At 53.9% G+C, this 20246-nt stretch overlaps 2 protein-coding genes across 2 annotated transcripts in view; one reads left to right on the forward strand and one right to left on the reverse strand.

The window, feature by feature from the left end:
* The window catches only part of Eya2 (EYA transcriptional coactivator and phosphatase 2), a 77556-nt gene extending 68149 nt beyond the window's left edge, over positions 1 to 9407 (forward strand). Inside the window, exons 16-20 of the mRNA XM_013010736.1 lie at positions 142 to 302; positions 2392 to 2506; positions 2996 to 3117; positions 5066 to 5166; positions 8733 to 9407. Coding sequence (XP_012866190.1) covers positions 142 to 302; positions 2392 to 2506; positions 2996 to 3117; positions 5066 to 5166; positions 8733 to 8813 — 580 coding nt within the window. The 3' untranslated portion in view covers positions 8814 to 9407. The remainder of the gene's footprint in view (positions 1 to 141; positions 303 to 2391; positions 2507 to 2995; positions 3118 to 5065; positions 5167 to 8732) is intronic.
* A 2724-nt stretch (positions 9408 to 12131) lies between these two features.
* Positions 12132 to 20246, reverse strand: part of Zmynd8 (zinc finger, MYND-type containing 8) — a 100470-nt gene continuing 92355 nt past the window's right edge. Inside the window, exons 20-23 of the mRNA XM_013010737.1 lie at positions 19844 to 20004; positions 18846 to 18912; positions 14899 to 14982; positions 12132 to 13474 (exon numbers count right to left, since the gene is read on the reverse strand). Of these exons, the coding sequence (XP_012866191.1) occupies positions 13335 to 13474; positions 14899 to 14982; positions 18846 to 18912; positions 19844 to 20004 (452 nt within the window). The 3' untranslated portion in view covers positions 12132 to 13334. The remainder of the gene's footprint in view (positions 13475 to 14898; positions 14983 to 18845; positions 18913 to 19843; positions 20005 to 20246) is intronic.

Raw genomic sequence — 20246 nt, forward strand, 5'->3', positions numbered from 1 at the left:
TCCAAGCCTGCATCCTAATCCCTCCCCCACCCAGGGGCTCACCCACAATGCCCTGTGCGCCCCAGCGATACCCCAGGGCCTGTGGCAGGTCTGTGGGGCCTGGTCTGCTCACACTCACGCCACCCGTGTCCACCTCCCCAGCACTTACAACTTCTCCACGGACGGCTTCCACAGCACGGCGCCGGGGGCGGGCCTGTGCCTGGGCGCGGGCGTGCATGGCGGCGTGGACTGGATGAGGAAGCTGGCCTTCCGCTACAGGCGCGTGAAGGAGATGTACAACACCTACCGCAACAACGTGGGCGGTAAGTGGCCGGCAGAAGCAGGGTCAGGCCAAGCAGAGGGGGCAGACTGGCCCCTGGGTGTCCCCTCCACACCCGTCCCAGGGCCAGGCACTGGGCTGGGAGCTCATGCACCTCCGCTTGTGCCATGGATCTCCGGGAGACTCTTGGCCCAGAACATGGTGGAGCCTGGCGAGCTCCACCTCTGGGTGCCTGGGACTACGGGAGTCCTTGAAATGGGTCTGAAGAAAGGAAGGATCGGGGAGGCCTGTGGGCCACAGTAGTTGAATGGCGGGTACCAGGTGCTCACTGAGTGAGGTCACAGATCAGATCGTGGGGTGCAGAAGCTGGGGCTTGGAGACGTCAGACATCACCCCAGCTGCAGCCTAGGTGACACCTGAGGTGTGTGGAGGAAGTCAGGCTCCCAGGCCCTGCCTGGGCCAAGTCTGGAACCCAGAGAGACAGGAACAACAAGTCCCTCGAGGATGCTAAGGGCCAAACATGGTCCTTGGAGCAGTCACAAGGCCATCATCCTGCAAGCTGGTTAGAAATGCATGGTAGTGTATGCCTGCAATCCCAGCAGGATAATTGAGAGTTGAAGAGGGCCAATCCTGGGCTACATTGCAAGATCTTGTTCCCAGAAAATGAAAAAAACAAGAAATGCGTGACTTAGACCCCACTCACCCAGGTGAGTGTCTTTGAATCCGCACTTCCAATGAGTTTCCCCAGTGACCGGCAACACTGAGTTTGAAGGAGGGTTGGAAGTTACTGGTTCTCAAACTTGGCAGCCCTGCTACCCGCCTTGTCCAAAAGCCACACTTAGTCCTTGCCCAAGGGAGCAAACAGGCTTGTGGCTGCATGGAGACATAGTGCATGATCCATTTTAAACCAGAGAGATAGGAGGAGTGCTGGGAAGAAGGGCTCCATGGGTTGGGACAGCATAAACCGCAGGGACATGGCTCTAAATGCACAGGGAGGGAGTTAGCCGGACAAAAGCGAAGGTGAGAACCGAGGAGATTGATCCAGGTTCTGGAATGGTGTGTGCAAAGGTCCTGTGGCAGGAGCAGGCTTGATACCTCAATGGACAGAAAAAGAGGCCTCAAGGCTGGAATAGCAGGACATCAAGACTATGGTAGCAGGTAAGACTGGCTGCTAAGTAGAGGCAGGACTAACCTGGGAGCCCTGAACTTTATCTTAAAGGGCCCAGGCTGAGAGGAGACAGCCAAGTTCAGAACATCCACAGAGTGGGCTCTGGAGATCAGCTTGCCAACCCTGTCTCCACTGTTTCCTCCTATACTGAACAAGTCAGTCCACCTCACCAAGCCTGTTTCCTCACCTCAAAAAAATAGAAACGAAAGTAGTGTCCCCTTCGGAGGCTGTGGGAGTGAAAAGAAGTCAGCTGTCCTAAACACACAGGGCCACACACACAGTGAGAATTGGATGGGTACCGGTCATTGTTGCTTTTTATCTTATAAACTATTTATCTCTACCGTAATAGCATTAGCTCCATTATCTGTATATTCTCTTCATCTCAACACATTCGATGCCAATTACATTACTGTGAAGGTGTGGATGGATGGATGGATGGATGGATGGATGGATAGATGGATGGATGGATGGATAAATGGATGGATGGGTGGATATATAAATAAATAGATAGATAGGTAGACAGATAGACAGGTGGGTGTATAGGTGAATAAATTGATGAATAAGTAGGTAGCTGGATGTACGGATGACTGAGGGGATTGTGAATGGGAGGGTGGATGGATAGACGATAGATACATATGTATGTATGTATGTATGTATGTATGTATGCATGTATGTATGGATGGATGGATGGGTGGGTGGATTACAGGTGGGTGCATGGGTGGATGAATTGATGGACAGGTAAGTGGGTAGATGGAAGGATGATGGACAGTTGGATAGGTGGATGGATGGATGGATGAATGAACAGATGACAGGTAGGTAGAACAATCTATGGTCAGTTGGTCCCAGGATAAGGGGAGAAGGAAATGGTGAATCAAAGGGAGTTTTGGGGTGCTCTGAGTTTGGACACCCCTTCCCTGCCTCTGTGTAGACTCTTCTAACACAACTCATCTTCCTCTGTGCACAGGCTTGATCGGCGCTCCCAAGAGAGAGACGTGGCTGCAGCTGCGGGCGGAGCTGGAGGCGCTTACAGACCTGTGGCTGACGCACTCCCTGAAGGCGCTGACCCTCATCAACTCCAGGCAAGCGGCAGCCCGTTCCCCACGCCACCCGCCTCCTCCTGGCACCCAACGGCGGCGGCGGCGTGGCCATTTCCACACACTTCCCAGGGCTGGAGTTACTCGCATGGCTGAGGAGACAGCCTGGGGCCCAGCAGGATTCCAGGTTTCTGGGCTCTCAAAGACCAGAGCCTTTCTGTACCACAGTGCCCACTTCTCCCTCTTGCCCTGCGCTCGTCCCATGTGGCTCCATTCCACTCCCTGGGACCCTGGGGCTGATTCAGTGTGTGTGGTTCTTACAAAGACAAACAGCAACAAACCACGGGCCTGCAAATCAAGCAATTATGGCAGCTTTCCAGGATCAGGCAGCATCGGGCTTACAGGAAGAAGAGCCGTGGCTCCCTGCTTCCCACCCCTTTAAGATGAGCCCCCCCAGCTCCAGCCCAGATCCCAGACAGGCAGGCCTCCCCTTGCGGGGCCTCTGGTCTTAACCGGCGTCTCCTTTGTCCTCAGGCCCAACTGTGTCAACGTCCTGGTCACCACCACACAGCTCATTCCCGCCCTGGCCAAGGTCCTGCTGTACGGCTTGGGCTCCGTGTTTCCCATCGAGAATATCTACAGCGCCACCAAGACAGGTATGTAGGGGCATCCTTGAGGCCAGGGGCGGGGGAGGGGGGCGGGAGGGGGGCACAGGAATGGGGATGGGACAGTGCTGACTACTTGCTCTGACGTAGAGCACCTGATGTTGGCTGCTCATCCTGTCTGCTTCCTGGGGAAGGGGTTGTGGGACACACTGCGGGCTCTCCTGCCCACACCACCCATCCCCGTGGGCGGGCGAGGGGAGCAGATCATATTTTATCCTCTTCTAAATGAATGAAAAAGCCAAAGAAATCCGTTACTGCTGGAGATGTGGCTCATGTGGTAGAACACCAGCCAAGCAAGCAGAGAGCGAGAGGTCCTGAGTTCCAATGTCAGTATCACACACATGTACACACACACACACACACACACACACACACACACACACACACACACAGTCAGCTGCGATGCTTCCAGTTGGAAACGTTCACCCTTCTCTTTTTCTGGAGCAAAACAAAAACTCTAGTCATTTGTAGGTGTTTTCTGAGCACCATCTCGTGGGGAGTTTTTTGGCTTGGACTGATTTTCCCCAACTTTTTTTTTTTTCTTAATTCTTTTTTTCCTGGCCCTGGGGCTTCAACTCAGAGTCTGAGCGCTGTCTATGAACCTCTTGGTGCTCAGGGTTAGTGTTCTACCACTTGAGCCACAGCACCACTTCCGGCTTTTTTTGAGTAGTTTATTGGACATAAGGGTCTCAGTGGGACTATTCTGCTCAGGATCCTCAGATCTCAGCCTTCTGAGTAGCTAAGATTACAGGCGTGAGCCACCAGCACCCAGTTTTTTTTCCCAACTTTGAACACAATGTCGTGCCGTTCGGGCCAGCATGGAGGTCCTGGGAGACTCCCAGCCTCTTTTCTTTTCCTTTTTTTTTTTCAGTACTGGAGGTTGAACCCAGTGCCTGGCACATGCAAGACAAAGTGCTCTACCCCTGTTTGCTTTGTTTTTTGAGACAAGGTCTTGATAACTTTTTCCCCTCATCCTCTTGCCTCCACCTCTCAAAGAGCTGGGATTCCAGGTGTATGCCACTACACTGAGATTTTAAAGAATTTTTTTGTATTGTTATTATAAAAGTGATACAGTTACAGTACATGTACGTGTACAGCACAGTTACAGTTACATGAGTCAGGTAGAGTACATTTCTTTTGGGATAATGTCACCCCTTCCCTCACTCTCTTCCAGTTTTTCCCTCCCACCCCACCCACAAGTTGTATAATTATTTCCAACATTGTATCTAGTGAGTACCACTGTTGCATTTGTTCTTTTAATTAATTTTTTCATTGTGGAGAAATAACAATATAAAACTTTCGTGTGTGTTGCTAATACCAGGGCTTAAGCTCAGCACTTGGGCACTGACCTGAGCTTTTGTGCTCAAGGCTGGTGCTCTACCACTTGAGCCACAGCACCACTCTGGCTTCTTGGTGGATAATTGGAGATGAGAATCTCTTGGGCCTGTCTGGTCTGGTTTCAAACCACAGTCCTCTGGTCTCAGCCTCCTGAGTAGCTAGGGTTACAAGCATGGGCCACTGGCACCTGACTAAAAGTTCTTAGCATAGGGATCAGATTTGAGGTCCAGGTGCACTGAGCTGCACCTCTGGCCTGATTATTTTGCAGGGGGGGGGGAGGATTGTCTGCTTTGCTTGGGTTTTTTGTCGTTGTTGTTGTTGTTCATTTGGGAGTTCTATTCACTCTTGCCTTTTTGGAGATGGAACCCAGGGCCTCACCCATCTGTAGTCCATTCTCACACACGTGTAGTCACAGCTGAGGGCAACTGCTCAACCTCTCTGGGTCCCAGCACTTGGGCGGGAGGATGGAGGATGAAGGATGAAGGCCGGGTGCTGGCCTGGGTTACAGACGGCTGGGCAGCCTGGGGCTCCTCCTGGGGCCTCACCCTCTGGTCACACACATCACACATCCCCCCTTCCCCCTCCCCCGGTCACCATGCAGGGAAGGAGAGCTGCTTCGAGAGGATCATACAGAGGTTCGGCCGCAAAGCCGTCTACATCGTCATCGGCGATGGGGTGGAAGAGGAACAAGGGGCAAAGAAGGTGATTGATGGATGAATTGTGATTAGTTGTGATTGATGGTGCAAGAGGGGTGGCGCCTCCTGCTCCCCCACTCCACCCTGCTTCTTCCCAAGTGAGCCCTAGGTGCAGCCCGCTTTCCTGCTCTCCATTTGCAAATGGCAGAAGCATCTCAAGTCATTTCCTCTGCAAGTCCCTGGGTGCCTTGGCCCTGGCGGCCTCCTCCCAGCTTCCTCCCTGCCTCCTCCTGGCTGGGAGGGGGCCTGGTGCACGTGCAGGCCTCTTCTTTCATGCGCCCAGTTAATAAAGGCAGCATTAAACTAATGAAAAAGCAAATCCCGCATCTGTGATCCCCGGTGAGGCCAGGCTTGTGGTGGCTGCAGCTCTGTTCTTGGGAGACAAACAGCTGCCCAGCCCTTACTCTGGATCTGCCAACAGCACCCCAGAGAGCTGCAGCACGCCCCCCCAAACCCCAGCCTGGGAAGCAGACTGTTAATGGTGCAGAGCTTAACTTGAGGGTCCTGGCCTCCCCTTCCTTCCCTGGCAGCAAATCCCAAGGAAATGCAAAAAATAAAAATAAAAGAATTCAGGGCCTCAGCTATGGAGTCAGCTCCCCAGGGTACAGAGAAAGTTCTGGAAGGGGGTGCTGCAGACGCTTTACAGGGCAATCTTCTCTGGCCAGATGGCTCCTCTCTGGAGGAGAGAGTTCCCCCACCCCCAGACTCCAGCCCCTTTGCACACGGCCCCTCTTTCTAGAGAGCGTGCTCCTCCTCTGTCTTGGAACCAGGACTGTTTGCTCTGCTCCAGCTGGGAGGTGTGTGTGCCCTTAGCTGAGCTCTGATGGTGAGCCAGCCGTGGTGCCAGCCACGATGCCAGGCACTGGGCTGGCTGGTCCAGTGCACAGATCAGAGCCTGGTGCCCCCGGCTCTCACGCAGCCCACAGCCCAGGGAGCATGGTGTGGAAGGAGGCTGTGAGACAAAGACAAAGGCTGGGGCAGATTGTAGGAGGGGAGGCTGTGGAGGGGGAGGCAGGAATCAGGGCAGGCCTCGTTGAGAGGAGCAGGAACATTCCCCTTGGTTCCAAGGGGAACCAAGTTCAGAAGGCTGCAGCCAGAGCAGCTGCAGGTGAGGGTGTGGTAAGAAGTAAGGGCCCCACGGTGCCCAGGTCAGGCAGTCCCCACTGGTCTGGGGTTCTAGAAGGCGTTGAGCAAAGCTTGTGCATGCTCATGGCTGTACCAGTGGCTGCTTTTTAAGGGGTATATTGCATTTTCATAGAATAAAGGACGGGAGGAAAATATTCAGCAAATCACACAATGATTGAAACACAACCAACAAAATATATGTGTGGCAGGGGGAGGGGGAGGGGGGTTGTCAGTTGTGGGGCTTGAACTCTGGGCCTGGGCACTGTCCCTGTGCCCTTCAGCTCAAGGCTAGTGCTCTACCACTTGAGCCACAGCGCCACTTCCAGTTTTTTCTGTTTATGTGTTGCTGAGGAATCAAACCCAGGTCCTCATGCATGCGAGGCAAGCACTCTACCATGGAGCCACCTTCCCAGCCCTGTGTGCAGGAATTTGATATTTTTCTTTGAATTTCTTTTTATTTTTTATTTTTCAGTGGTGGCGGTGATGCTGGTTTTGCTGGTTTCTAAATCTAGATCTGCCAACAGCACCCTAGAGAGACACCCAGGCAGGACTGCCATTACAGCCCCAGCCCTTTCCTCTCCGGCTATTTCTGAGACAACCTTTTATTTTTTCTTCAATGTTACAATCCTCCTATTTAGTTTCCAGCCATAGCTGGTGTGACAGGCATGCACCACTATGTGCAGCTATTGGTTGAAATGAGTCTCAAGCGCGTTTTGCTCCAGTTGGCCTCAAGCTCCAAATCTGAGCCTCCCAAGGAGCTGGGATTACAGGTGTAAGCTGCTATCACCTGGTTTATCATTTCTTTTGATTTTTTTAACTTAATTTTTTTAAACTACATTTGGCCAAAACTATGTGTGCTTAATCTGAAAATAAGGTGGGCTTGCTTCTTTTTAAAGTACATCTGCTGGCTTTATAAATAATAACTCAGGAGATACACAGGGTCTGACCAAACACCAATGGCAGCGAATCAAGTGAGCTATCAGGTGACTCCACAGCAGTTCAGAGGGCAGTCTGTTTGGTCAGATCTCTGGGTCTTAGAGCCCTGGACCTGGGATTGGAGGGGCCTCCAGCTGACTGGTAGGGTCAGTGCATGATCACGGGGTCAGCACATGGTCACAGGGTCAGTGTGTGTTCACAGGGTCAATGCGGGATCATGGGGTCAGTGTGTGATTGCAGGGTCAGTGTGTGATCATGGGATCAGTGTGTGATTGTGGAGTCAGTGTGTGATCATGAGGTCAGTGTGTGATCGTGGGGTCAGTGTGTGATCATGAGGTCAGTGTGTGATCGTGGGGTCAGTGTGTGATCATGAGGTCAGTGTGTGATCGTGGGGTCAGTGTGTGATCGTGGGGTCAGTGTGTGATCATGAGGTCAGTGTGTGATCGTGGGGTCAGTGTGTGATCGTGAGGTGAGTGTATGATCATGGGGTCAGTGTTTGTGAGGTCAGTGTGTGATTGCGGGGTCAGTGTGTGATTGTGAGGTCAGTATGTGATCGTGGGGTCAGTGCATGATTGCAGGGTCAGTGTGTGATCATGGGGTCAGTGTTTGTGAGGTCAGTGTGTGATTGTGGAGTCAGTGTGTGATCATGAGGTCAGTGTGTGATCATGGGGTCAGTGTGTGATCATGGGGTCAGTGTATGATCATGGGGTCAGTGTTTGTGAGGTCAGTGTGATTGTGAGGTCAGTGTGTGATCATGAGGTCAGTATGTGATCATGGGGTCAGTGCGTGATTGTGAGGTCGGTGTGTGATCATGAGGTCAGTGTGTGATCGTGGGGTCAGTGTGTGATTGTGAGGTCAGTGTGTGATCATGAGGTCAGTGTGTGATCATGAGGTCAGTGTGTGATCATGGGGTCAGTGTGTGATCATGGGGTCAGTGTGTGATCGTGGGGTCAGTGTGTGTTTGTGAGGTCAGTGTGTGATTGTGGACTCAGTGTGTGATCGTGAGGTGTGTGATTGTGGGGTCAGTGTGTGATCGTGAGGTGTGTGATTGTGAGGTCAGTGTGTGATCGTGAGGTCAGTGTGTGATCATGAGGTCAGGTCAGTGTGTGATCGTGAGGTCAGTGTGTGATCATGAGGTCAGTGTGTGATCGTGGGGACAGTGTGTGATTGTGGGGTCAGTGTGTGATCGTGAGGTGTGTGATTGTGGGGTCAGTGTGATCATGAGGTCAGCGTGTGATCATGAGGTCAGGTCAGTGTGTGATCATGAGGTCAGGTCAGTGTGTGATCATGGGGTCAATGTGTGATTATGGGGTCAGTGTGTGATTGTGGGGTCAGTGTGTGATCATGGAGTCAGTGTGTGATTGTGGGGTCAGTGTGTGATCGTGAGGTGTGTGATTATGGGGTCAGTGTGATCATGAGGTCAGTGTGTGATCGTGGGGTCAGTCATATGACTGCAGGGTCTGTGTGTGACCATGGTCAGGGCATGTATAACCTGCACCTTGTATGTCCCAGCACAACATGCCTTTCTGGCGGGTGTCCTGCCACGCTGACCTGGAGGCCCTGCGCCACGCGCTGGAACTGGAGTATTTATAGCTGTGTCGCAGGCTCCACCTGCTGTCCTCTGGTCTAGGATCCTCGTCCCTCCTGCCTCCCCACGACTGCCCCAGACGCCCGGACACAGGACACCTGGCTGCCTCTGCCCTCGGGGACAAGTCCACCAGTCATCTCAGAAGTGCCCGCCCGCCCGGTTCAAGCTGGCGTCTGAAGGAGCAGAGTGCCAGGGAATGCAGCCTGGGGAACCAGATCCTGTCCCAAGACTCAGCCAGTGGGCGCTGGAGGCTGGTGGGACGGAGGTGGGGGTGGGGGGTTGTTTCTTGTTTTAATTTATGGACGAATCTCATGACTCTGTGTTATGCCCTCACACCTGTCTTGGTTTTCTTAGTGGTTGGTTTGGGTTTGGAACTGGCATGTGGGCAGCTCACAGTTCTCTGCGAGGCGCTTTGTAGGGCAGGCGGGGGAGGACAGTCACTCCTTGACTATCAGTGAGGAAGGCCGTCAGGGGCTGCTGGGGAGACCCTTCCCTGCCATGTCACGTGGACAGTATTGGTGCCTTATGCTGCCATCTTGCTTTCTTGGAAGAGAGGAACACGAAAGGAAGTGGAACTCTGACGGATGAAAGGCATAAAATAAAACCACGTTTACATTCTGAAGCTCAACACAGCTCCTCTGCTCTCACTCCTCAGGGCCGCACGTGGGGAGGTCTTCTTCAGTTGCGAAATAAAATCCTGGGGAAACTGGTGTTGAGTCAAACAAGAGCAACAGAGACAAGTGTCTCTCAGAGCTTTCTCCTAGACTTCGCTGAGATGGAAGATGCCTCTTTGGTCTTTGAGCAAAACCCTCCATCCATAAGAGCCGCACCCTTGCTGTGCTGGCAGACTTGAGCCATGGCTCCATGATGCTCAATTTAGGGATGAAATACTGCAGGTGTGTGTATGTGTGTGTGTTAGTGTCCATGCTGGGGCTTGAACTCAGGACCTAGGTGCTGTCCCTGAGCTTATTTTGCTCAAAGCTAACACTATCACTTGAGCCAGAGCTCTACTTCCAGCTTTTTGGGAGGGTTCATTGGAGATGAATCTCACGGACTTTTCTGTCTGGGCTGGCGTTGAACCATGATCCTCAGATCTCAGGTTCCTGAGTAGCTAGGATCACAGGCATGAGCCATCAGTGCCTGGCCTATGATTCTTTTGTATAAACAAGGCTCTGGTGAGGTAAAAGCTAAAAGCACTGGACTGGGCCATACTTTCCCACACACTGCACAGATGGATGCCAGCCCAGCACCAGCAAGCTGTGCTTGCCAGTGACCACCAGAGGGCAGTGTGTTCCCACAGCCACCTGCAGGTGGAGTGGATCAGGAAGCAGGGATAAAACAAGACTTAACTGAGATACTTTGGCAAGCGGTTTGGTCATCAGCAGTGGACTCAGGCCCAAGGATGGACAGTAAGGTCACCCCCCCCCACCTGCTCACAGCAGGATGTCTTCAAAGGGTGGCACATAAGCAATAGTTCCCAGATTTGTTCATAATACTCTGTTCTAATACATGTTCCTGTGCTCAAGTTCAATCGTGGACTGTTAATGGTTTGGGGTAATGGTGGGATTTGTTTCTGTACCTAGGAGCTCACTGGGCACAGTTTAAAGCTAGGTTTAAAATATAGCAGTAATGCTGGGAACCTGTGGCTTATACCTGTAATCCTAGCTACTCTGGAGGCTGAGATATGAGGATCCTGGTTCAAAGCCAGCCTGGGCAAGAAAGTCCCTGAGAATGAATCAACAAAAAACCATAAGTGGGGCTGTGGCTCAAGTGGTAAGAGCACCAGCCTTGAGCACCAAAGCCAGGGACAGCACACCAGACCTCGAGTTCAAGTCCCAAGACGGACACCAGTAAAGAAATTCAATAGTAAAGTTGGGGCCAAAAATGAACATGACAAGAACTTCAGCCAGTTGGTGGGTGTGGCTTCACCCCTCCCCCATGCACCAGGATACAGACCCACAGGAAGGAAAGCAGCCTAGCTCTCTTGCAGGCTGGCTTAAACTGTCTTAAACTGCCAGCTGTGAAGTGGGGCAAGAACCCCCACCCCCACCCCCACCCCCTGTTGCTGATATCACTGACAAACATGCGGACATGAGCAGTGCTTTTAGGGAAATGAGACTTCGTGTCTTTTCCCAGCAAAAAGCCAGAAGAGGAAGTGTGGATCAAGTGGTAGAGTGCCAGCTTTGAACAGAAAAAGCTACACAAAGGCGGAGCTGGTGTTTCCCACCTGTAATCCTAGCCACTCAGGATGCTGAGATCCGAGGACCATGGTTCAGAGCCTCTCATCTCCAATTATTAACCACCAGGAAACCAGAAGTGGTGCTGTGGGTTTAAGTGGTAGAGGGCTGACTTTGAGCAAGAGCTCAGGAACAGCACCCAGGCCCTGAGTTGAAGCCCATGACTGATTTTTTTTTTTAAAAGAAGCTAAGCAAGAGGATGAGACTCAATTCAAACCTCAGTCCCAGCGAAAAAACACCTTAAAAGCAGAGGACTGAGATGTAGCTTAAGTGTGAATCTGAGTTCATTTCATCTCCAGTGCTGGGGGAAAAAGCTGAGTGACTTCCACTTCCAGAAGGGAAGCTGGGTAGGAGGGACATCTGGTCACCTCTCCCCCAGTGCAGGACAGCATTGGACACAGCCCTGTTCCTTTTTAGTTATTCTAACGAGCCACCCGTATGTTTAGACCCCATATGGAGCACAAATAACCACAGCAGAAAGGGGGAGGTGTCTTTCCTGGGGGAACCATTGGCCTAAAAACCCCCTGAACCCATAGCTTGGCTGTCATCCCATCCTGCTGCCACACTCGACCTGCAGCTCGGCCTCCACCTCAGCTCCGCACTCCTAAGGCTGCCCCAGAAGCCCCCGCGGGCCCCCGTGCCGCTCATGGCCTCCACAGACGCCTGGTGTTTGCTGGAAAGCGGAGACAGCGCCCCAGCCCATGGAAAATGGCCAATCTGAGCCAACCACACTTCCAACACAGTTTAATTGGAAAAGAGGTAAAGAGCCAGGTACTGGTGGCTCACACCTGTGATCCTAGCTAAGATCTGAGGATCACCATTCAAAGCCAGTCTGGGCAGGAAAGGCCATAAGACATATCTCCAATGAACCACCAGAAAACTGGAAGTGGCGATGTGGCTCAAAGTGGCAGAGCACTAGTCTTGAGCAAAAGAGCTCAGGCCCAGACCCTGAGTTCAAGCCCTACAACCAACCAAAACAAGAAAGAGATAAAGGTAAAGAATCTGAAAATTGGGAGAGGAGAAAGTGAAGGGTCCAAAAGGCCTCGTGCGTCGAGTCCACGGCTTAGTCACAAACAGACACCATCATCAAAAAAGATATTTAAGTTTAATACAAATTTTATACAAAGAAAATATGAAAAAATACTTCCATATGCTAAAAGCAATTATGCCTCACAAATAAGGCCAGCTAGGCTATTTTTTGTTTTGACAACTGCAATTCACAACTGTTCTCTGTCTCTGTGTCTCTCTCCCTCTCTCTCTGGTTTTCTTCTAGTATCTCTTCTTTCTTTTCTAATGGGGGGTGACTAGCTGGAAACTGTACAGTTCGCATCCTCTTATCGACAATGAAAAGTAAACGAGACTAAAATGTACAACAGAATGTACTGGAATGATATCGTACAGTTAATGTTCTCATATACACATATCACCTCTCGCTCCCGTGGATGTGTCCCCAGGAGGGGAGAGCAGCGTGGCGTGACCGGCAGCGTGGGACAGGCCTGGCTTCCTCGCGCACGGCTGGGCTTCATGCTTCCCTAAAGACGTGGAACTCGTGTGGTTATAAATAATACAGAACATGCGTCCTCCCGGCCTCGGGCCGCCTCCTCGTCTCCACGAGGCTGCGCGGGCGACTGAGGGAAGGAATCAAAGAACAAAACCAAGTCCACCATCCTCTGGTCCCGGTCCTGTGCTGCGTGACCAGCCCGCGCACGCAGGATCTCTTTCTGCAGATGGTTTGTAAACAAGGATATCGGTTTCCCTTTGAGGAGAAATCACCAAAACACACGCTTCTCCGTGTGTGTCCTTCTGGCGTGGGCAGCCGGCCCTTCCCAGCAACGTTGGACAGTGTGGCCCGGGAAGTGGGGGAAGTGGGAGGGAAGGAGGTGGGCTGCGAATGGCTTCTGCGGTGAGCCCCAACCACATAGCCTGGGCTCGAACTCTTGACCCCAATGCAGAGGGGAGCAGATGGGTAAGGCGACAGTGGCTGCCCGCCCTGGGGAACCTGTGCCACGGCCCTCCCCGGGCCCAGCCCCCACCCCGCCTGACCCCGCGGGCCGAGTGAGCATCCCCAGTTGTGGTTGGGTTTGGGTTTTTCTAAGTTGTTTTTACTTTTTCTTTTTTTATAAGTTAAAAGTCAATAGAAATATAAAAAGGGCAGGCGCTCTATCGGGGCTATGCACAAAGTGTACAGTATGTACAGCGCGGCCCGGGCCTCGGGAGTGCAGGGCGCCGGGCCAGGTCTGAGGGCGGCGACTGTTGTGTGGGGGGCGGGGCGGCCCCCCTCAGCAGCCCCTAGTCCCAGAAGGGGTCCAGCCGGGTCTCCTTGGCCAGGAGATTCTTGGTGCTGGTGCTGGCGCTGTGTTCGGCGCGCGTGGAGGCTCGCTTCTCCTCACTGCCGCTCCGGGCCCCGCACTTGCTGCTCCGGGAATGATCTGCGGGACAAAGGCAAGACTCACCCACCCGCCTGCACGCGCCCCCACGCCCGAGCCTGGGTGCGCCGCCGGTCATGTGGGGTGCTGCGTGTAGGATGTGGGGTTCGGCTCACTGTTCCCCCTAGAACCATACAGACACTCGTGGCAGGCCTGAGCACCACCCCGCACGCCACGCACTCCCACCTCGGGCGCCGTATCTGGCACGCGGGCCGCACGCGGGCAAAGCACACAAGCCCACCCCAGGGAGAGGCCAGAGGTCAGAGGAGAGACAGGCAACCGGCTCATCCAGGGGACAGAGAACCCCCAGACCCAAGGAGGACACGCAGCCACCCAAGATGGCTCCGAGGACACATGGGCGCAGAGCACAGGAGGCTGAAGAGAAGGGAAAAGGCCAGGAAGAGCTCCAGCCACCAAATGCAGTACTGCCCGGTGCTGGCGGCTCACGCCTGTCATGCTAACTACTCAGCTGAGAGGCTGAGATCTGAAGATCATGGTTCAAAGTCAGCCTAGGCAGGAAAAGTCCCTGAGACTTAACCACAAAAAGTCAGAAGTGGAGCTGGGCTCAAGTGGTAGAGCTTTAGCCTTGAGGGAAAAGATGAAGGGTTAGTGCAGGCTCTGAGTTCAAGCCCCAGTACTGGCACAAAAAAACAAACACACAAACAACAACAAAACACAAAAGGCCAGCCTGCAGGTGAGGTGCAGCCAGCCATGGCCCGAGCCGCCAGCCCAGCCCCGGGCAGACCATCATGGGGAGCACAGATCGGGTTTTTCTTGTTTACTTCTCCATCTGGAGTAGGAAAGAAGCTAGGGGTGAGGCTCAGAGGCCTGCAGGGCTGGGGTGAGTGAGGAGCGCATCCCCCCCCCATTCCTCACAATACTACTCTTTCCTGCCAGACCCAGGGCAGCAGAAAACTGACAGGAGCTGTGTGTCATCACCAGTACCAAGAGGGTTAAGGATTAAAGGGTTCATTCAGAAAGCACCCCTCAGCCTAGCACAGATGACCCAAGTGGACAGTGCTGGGGAACAGGGCCAGGTGGGGGTGGAGCTCTCCCCAAGACCCCCAGTTCCTCTGGGATGCACTTGCCCGTGCTGTTGGCTCCTCTCAAGGTGTCTGGGATTGGGGAGGGGGGGAACGTCGCTGGTTTGGGGGTACATAAGAAAATCCCCCAGTGAGGCCACCAAATCTCACCACATCCTCCCAGCTCTGGGGCGGGCTGGGCCAGAGGGGGGCGGGGGAGGGGGGGCATGGGATCGCAGGAAGCAGAGGCTCGGCTGGGGGAAAGGAGGGGGGTGGGGCTCAAGTAGCTGAAGGAACACTGAGGCACGGTAGGAAGGCGCCACAACGCCCGGCCCGGCCCACGCAGGACAGACACGCGAGAACACACAGACACACACAGGACAGGGCTGCGGCAGCAATACTTACACTTGTGGGCTGGGTAGGTGGGGTGCGGCTGGCGGTCGGTGGAGGTTGGGGTGCTGGCGGCTGGCTTGTCACACCTTTTGCTCACTGAAGAGACAGCACAGGGAGCCTCAGCGTCTGCCCCCCAGCTCGACGCCGGCCGCGCACCCCACGCTTGCCGCCTGCCTACCATGGGGGCTCCTGGCACCCCCGGGTGACCCCGCCATCACGCCACGCGCTCCAACCTGACACACACACGTGGACCAAGCCACAGGTACACGCGCACATGCGCCCGCGACACCAACCACAAGCGGGGAACTGGGTTGCAGGGACACGCACGCCCCGTGACCAGACACTGCGCACCACACACCCAGCAAGACTGGAGACACCAAAGTCCCAGCGCCAGGCCAAGGAGAAGGCCAGGCTGGCGGGGCCTCCAAAAACTGCAGAGAAAGAGGGGGGAGGAAGAGAGAAAGGAAGGAAGGAAAGAAAGGAGGGGAGACAGGGAGGGGAAGAGGAGCCAATGAAAGAAACCAGAAAGGAAGGAGGGGGAGGGAGGGAGGGGGGAGGGAAGGGGGAGGGAGGGAGTCTGACAGCTGGGTACTGGCGGCTCACACCTATAATCCTAGCTACTCAGGAGGCTAAGATCTGAGGGCTGCAGTTCAAAGCCAGCTGAGGCAAGAAAATGGGCGAGACTTTTATCTCCAATTAACCACCAGAAAACGGGAAGTAGTATTGTAGCCCAAGTGGCCAAGTGCCAGCCTTGAGCATAAAAGGCTCAGGGACAGCGCCCAGGCCCGGAGTTTAAGCCCCAGGACTGGCACAAACACTAAAAAATAAAAGATACAGGAGAAAAACAAGAAGGACGGAGAGCTCAGGACAACCACGGCTACACAAGGACAGGCAGGAACAGGATTTTCACACTCCAATCTTTCGACCCTGAGACAGACAACACATGAACGCGCCCACAGCCATGGTGACCGCCAGGCAGAGGCTGGGCAGCCCCGGAGGGGAGAAGACAGGATGAGGCAGCGGTCAGAGGAGGCGGGGGGGGGGGGGTCTCAGGAGTTGGAGAAAAGGAAGAGAGAAGTCACTTGAGGGACCCGACTCTGCCCTTCCAGCAGTGCCTCCTGAGAACATCTGAAGGCAAAGTGAAGAGCAGAGCACCTGCTACGAACATCAGGAGGCTACGAACATCCAGAGGATCATGGTTCAGGGCCAGCCCAAGCTTAAAAAAAAAAGTCCTCAAGACTCCAGCAAAAAGCCAGTGTGGGGGCATGGCCCAAGGGACAGATTGCCAGCCAAACAAGCCAGGTGAGCAAAAGCACCAGTAAGGCCCAAAGTTCAATCCAGGGCAGCACCTCCATTCAGAAGAGAAGTGAGGAGGGCGGGGTGAGATGGAGCCAGGGAGGTTCACCCCACTTCTCTGCCTTCCAGGTCCCATGTCCCCAACTCCGCACCCAGCCCTGGCTGGGAGGCTCCACAGATGAATGAGCAAGGGAGAGGGTGGAAACAGACCGAGTTTCCCGTGACCCGACTCCTCAGCCAAAGGCTTTGGGAAGCCTGAAAGATGAAGCATCCTGGGTCTCTCCGGAGTGACCTCCATGAAGCAGCCTCCACTGAGGGGCGCCAACCTCGCTACCATCCTCTCCCACCAACACTTCTTCTGCCTCCCCTTCCCCGATTCGCTGGGAGGGGCTGGGGGCTGGGCAGCCGTCCTGGCTCCTGGCTCGGGACCTGGATACCATCTCTTTGGGGTTTGTATTTTTGCTCAAGGCTAGTGCTCTACCACTTGCGCCACACCTCTACTTCCTTAGACATGAATCTCATGGACGATCATGCTTCGGCTGGCTTCAAACCATGATCCTCGGATCTCAGACTCCAAAGTAGTTAGGATTATAGGCATGAGCACCAGCACCTGGCATTGAGTGGTCTTATAGACTCAGAAGAGCCATGGAAACAGGGCGTGATCTATAAAGTTCAGATAAACTCCACCAGCCGGGTTCTCCGCTCCTGGTCACCCCACCCCCCAACCCGGCAGCCTCCCATTTCTCTCCCTGGACCAGGGGTGCTTCAGGCTGGGGATCTGTGAACTCCCGCCGGCAAGCCCGTGCGGTCCAAGGCCACCTGCATTCTTCAAGGCTGACCCTTCACAGCCAGGGGTAGGCATGGCCAGCTGTGCCCACTTTGCCACCACAGGGGCAGCGGGACAGAGACCACATGGGGCAGAGACCACAGCTGCCATGGTTAATGCACCCTGAACGACTGGCCCGCCCAGCCTGGTCTAAGCGAGGCCTCCTTCACCACGACCTCACCACCGCGATCCCGTGGCCACCCTCCACACTGCCACCACGCAAGTCCTCCCAGAGGCCAGGCTGCTTCAACCTCTGCCGCTCCACACGCTGCACGGCACCGTGTCTGACGCCATTTTCCAACCTGGCCCGCCTCACAGCCCTGGACTGTGACACACGCATGCTACTCCGAGTGACCGCTGAGTTCTACCTTTGTTCTCCACTTATTTTCCAAGATAAAGACTACTCAGAAGGATCAGAGGGCAAGAGTTTGGGAGACCCCATTTCAACAAGACGCTTGGCACAGTGGAGCACATCAGCTACGCGGGAGGCTGAGATCAGGAGGATTGCGGCTCCAGGAGAACCCGTGCAGAACAGTTCACAAGGCTTCGTTTCAGCGGAAGGAGCTGGGCATGGGAGTGTAAGCCTGCCATCTCAGCCACACTGAGACGCATAACAGAGAAGGACTCAAAGCCCAGGCCAGGGCCTGTACAAAAAGTTAAGACCCTGTGTCAAAATAATTGTGCACAAATGGTTGGTTGGACGCGTGGCTCAGTGGTAGAGCACCTGCCTAGCAAGCACAACACTCCAAGTTAAAAACCCAGTACTGTACAAAAAAAGAAATATTCAGGGCTGGGGGCACGGCTCAAGTGGCAAAGCATCTACCTTGCAAATATGAGGCCTGAGTTCACACCCCAGCACTGCCAAAAACAAAAATCAAACAAACAAGAAAACAACTTTCATCACAACTTCATAAACCAAAAATTAAAGGATCAATTAAACCTGCCAAAGGTAGAAAACAACTCTTCCAGTTAACACCAATACAAACCAAATTGTACTATTATATTAAAGGCAGGATTAGAGATTGGCATGGGACTACACACCTGTAATCCAAGCTCTCAGGAGGCTAATATAGGAGAATTGAGATTTCAAGGCCAGTGTGGGCTGAACTCGAGAGCAAAACCAACAAGACCATTTGTGAAGACTGAAGGAAGAAGAGATGGCCCACACCTGCAGTCCAGCTACAGCGACAAGTACAAAACAGGAGGAGCGCGGCCCCGTGATCATAGTCAACGCCAGGTTCCCCGAGAGCCTGCCATTCCCTCCAGCTCCACACCCATTCCCAGCCCTTTAAGGCTGTGCTCCTGCAGAAATGTGCCCCCATTGGGCTTTGACATTGGGCAGAGAAGCCTCAGGCCACTCAAACTGGGCCAAACGATCAGCAAAAGCAGGCTCTGTTCAACCCATCTCTGAATGGGCTGGTTTACGTTCCTAGTACGAGGGGAAAAGGGTTCCACACCACAAAAGCCTCAGAGCACCCCTAACACCTATCAGAGGACCCTCTATGAGGGACGGCTCAGCCGCAAAGCCCCTCCACCTGCCCTGTCTTTGTCTCCCTGAGACAGCTCCAGGCAGCTCTCCAGGACCTCACTCGATCAGTGAAGAACCCAGCTTCAGATGAAGTTTCATTCAAGACACATAACCAACGGGTAAATCCTGAGCATATGGATAGCTGCCCGGATGCTGCCCGGCCGCACTGGTGCCCTGGGGACGCGTGCCGGGCACTCCCATGGATCTGCAATCATCTGGAAACCACTGCCAGAGTCTTCCCGACAAATCAGTTCCCCATGGGACCTGGGAAGCGGGGAAACGCCTTCCTCCCGCCATGGGGGGACATACCAGAGCCTTGGTTAGAGCCGAGGAGAATGGAGGAGGGCGTCTCTCTTGAGCCAGAAAGGTCCAGGGTCTAGAAATACAATAGACACAATATAATACGCACCACAGAATACAATAGAAATAGAATACATATAATAGAGCACCTGCCTACCAAGTATGATGTCCCAGTACCAATTCTAATAGTCAAAAATCAATCAGTTCATTTGATTTCATGTGAGCCTGTTGTGGGCTGTAGTCAGCTAATCAATCTTAAGGTGTTCTTCCTGACAATTTCACTTGTCCTAATTCTGACTGAGTAGCTACAATGTAAAAGATCACCAACAGACTTGGGCTGCAGTGAATGTCACCGACAGCACACAGGGATGGGCAGGGTGACCACTGGAGCTGGTTATGACACCACTAGCCACAAATGGCTCCTGAAATTAAGCTTACTAATTACACACACACACACACACACACACACACACAGCCCTGGTGGCTCATGCCTGGAATCCTAGCTACTCAGGAAGTTGAGATCTGCCAGCCTGGGCACTAAAGTCCCCTAGACTTGTCTCCAATTAACATAAAAAAAAAAAAATAGAAGAAATGAGCGATGGCTCACAGTGGTAGAACACAAGCCCTTGAGCAAAAGAGCTCAGGGACAGAGCCCAGGCCCTGAGTTCAAGTCCCACAACTACCAACAACAACAACAAATCAGTTTCACGCTCACATAAGCCACACTTGCAGTGCTCAATGACTCCTTTGTGGCTGGCAGTTCCTATGAGGGGGCAGAAGAGAAAGAATTCCCACCATGGGGCCCTGAAGAGGGGCCAGGCAGAGCCCGGCCCACACCCACACCCACATGGCCAGTGCATTCCCACGGTGTAGACTCGAACCGGGGAACACCGGCCACAATGAGCCCATGTTAAAACTCGTCGTCACCTGTGGCCTGACAACCTGTACCGCACAGAGCTGGCTTGGGGGTGTTGCTGGCAGGGGGCCCAAGGTGCAGGGGTGCTCACCGAGCTGCTCTCCTTGCTCTTCTCGGCCGAGGCCTCCTTCTCCTTGGAGGCGCTGGCCGGCTCTGCAGGGGCCGGCTGTGTGCTGGCCGAGCTGCCCTGCGACGACTTGGCTCCCGCATCGGTGCTGGCCTCGGCCTCGGCTTCCGGCTGGGGAGCGGTGGCTGGGGACACGGGGCAAGGGAGGCATGCTCAGGCCATGTGGCACTTGTGCTACAAGACGGCTTCTCTGTGGGACCTCGCTCACACCCACAGCCCCCTGAGTCCCAGCCCCACCCAGCCCACAGTGACTGGATCTGTGAAAAGCTGTATCTTTTCCTCCTGAGCCATTGGAGATGGAAGTCCTCCTGGAGAGAGAAGCCAGGGACCCCACTCACACGGTGGGTGGCCACCGCCAGGCCAATGC

The sequence above is a fragment of the Dipodomys ordii genome, unplaced genomic scaffold, assembly GCF_000151885.1.
Source record: "Dipodomys ordii isolate 6190 unplaced genomic scaffold, Dord_2.0 Scaffold13, whole genome shotgun sequence".
NCBI classification, from domain to species: Eukaryota; Metazoa; Chordata; class Mammalia; order Rodentia; family Heteromyidae; genus Dipodomys; species Dipodomys ordii.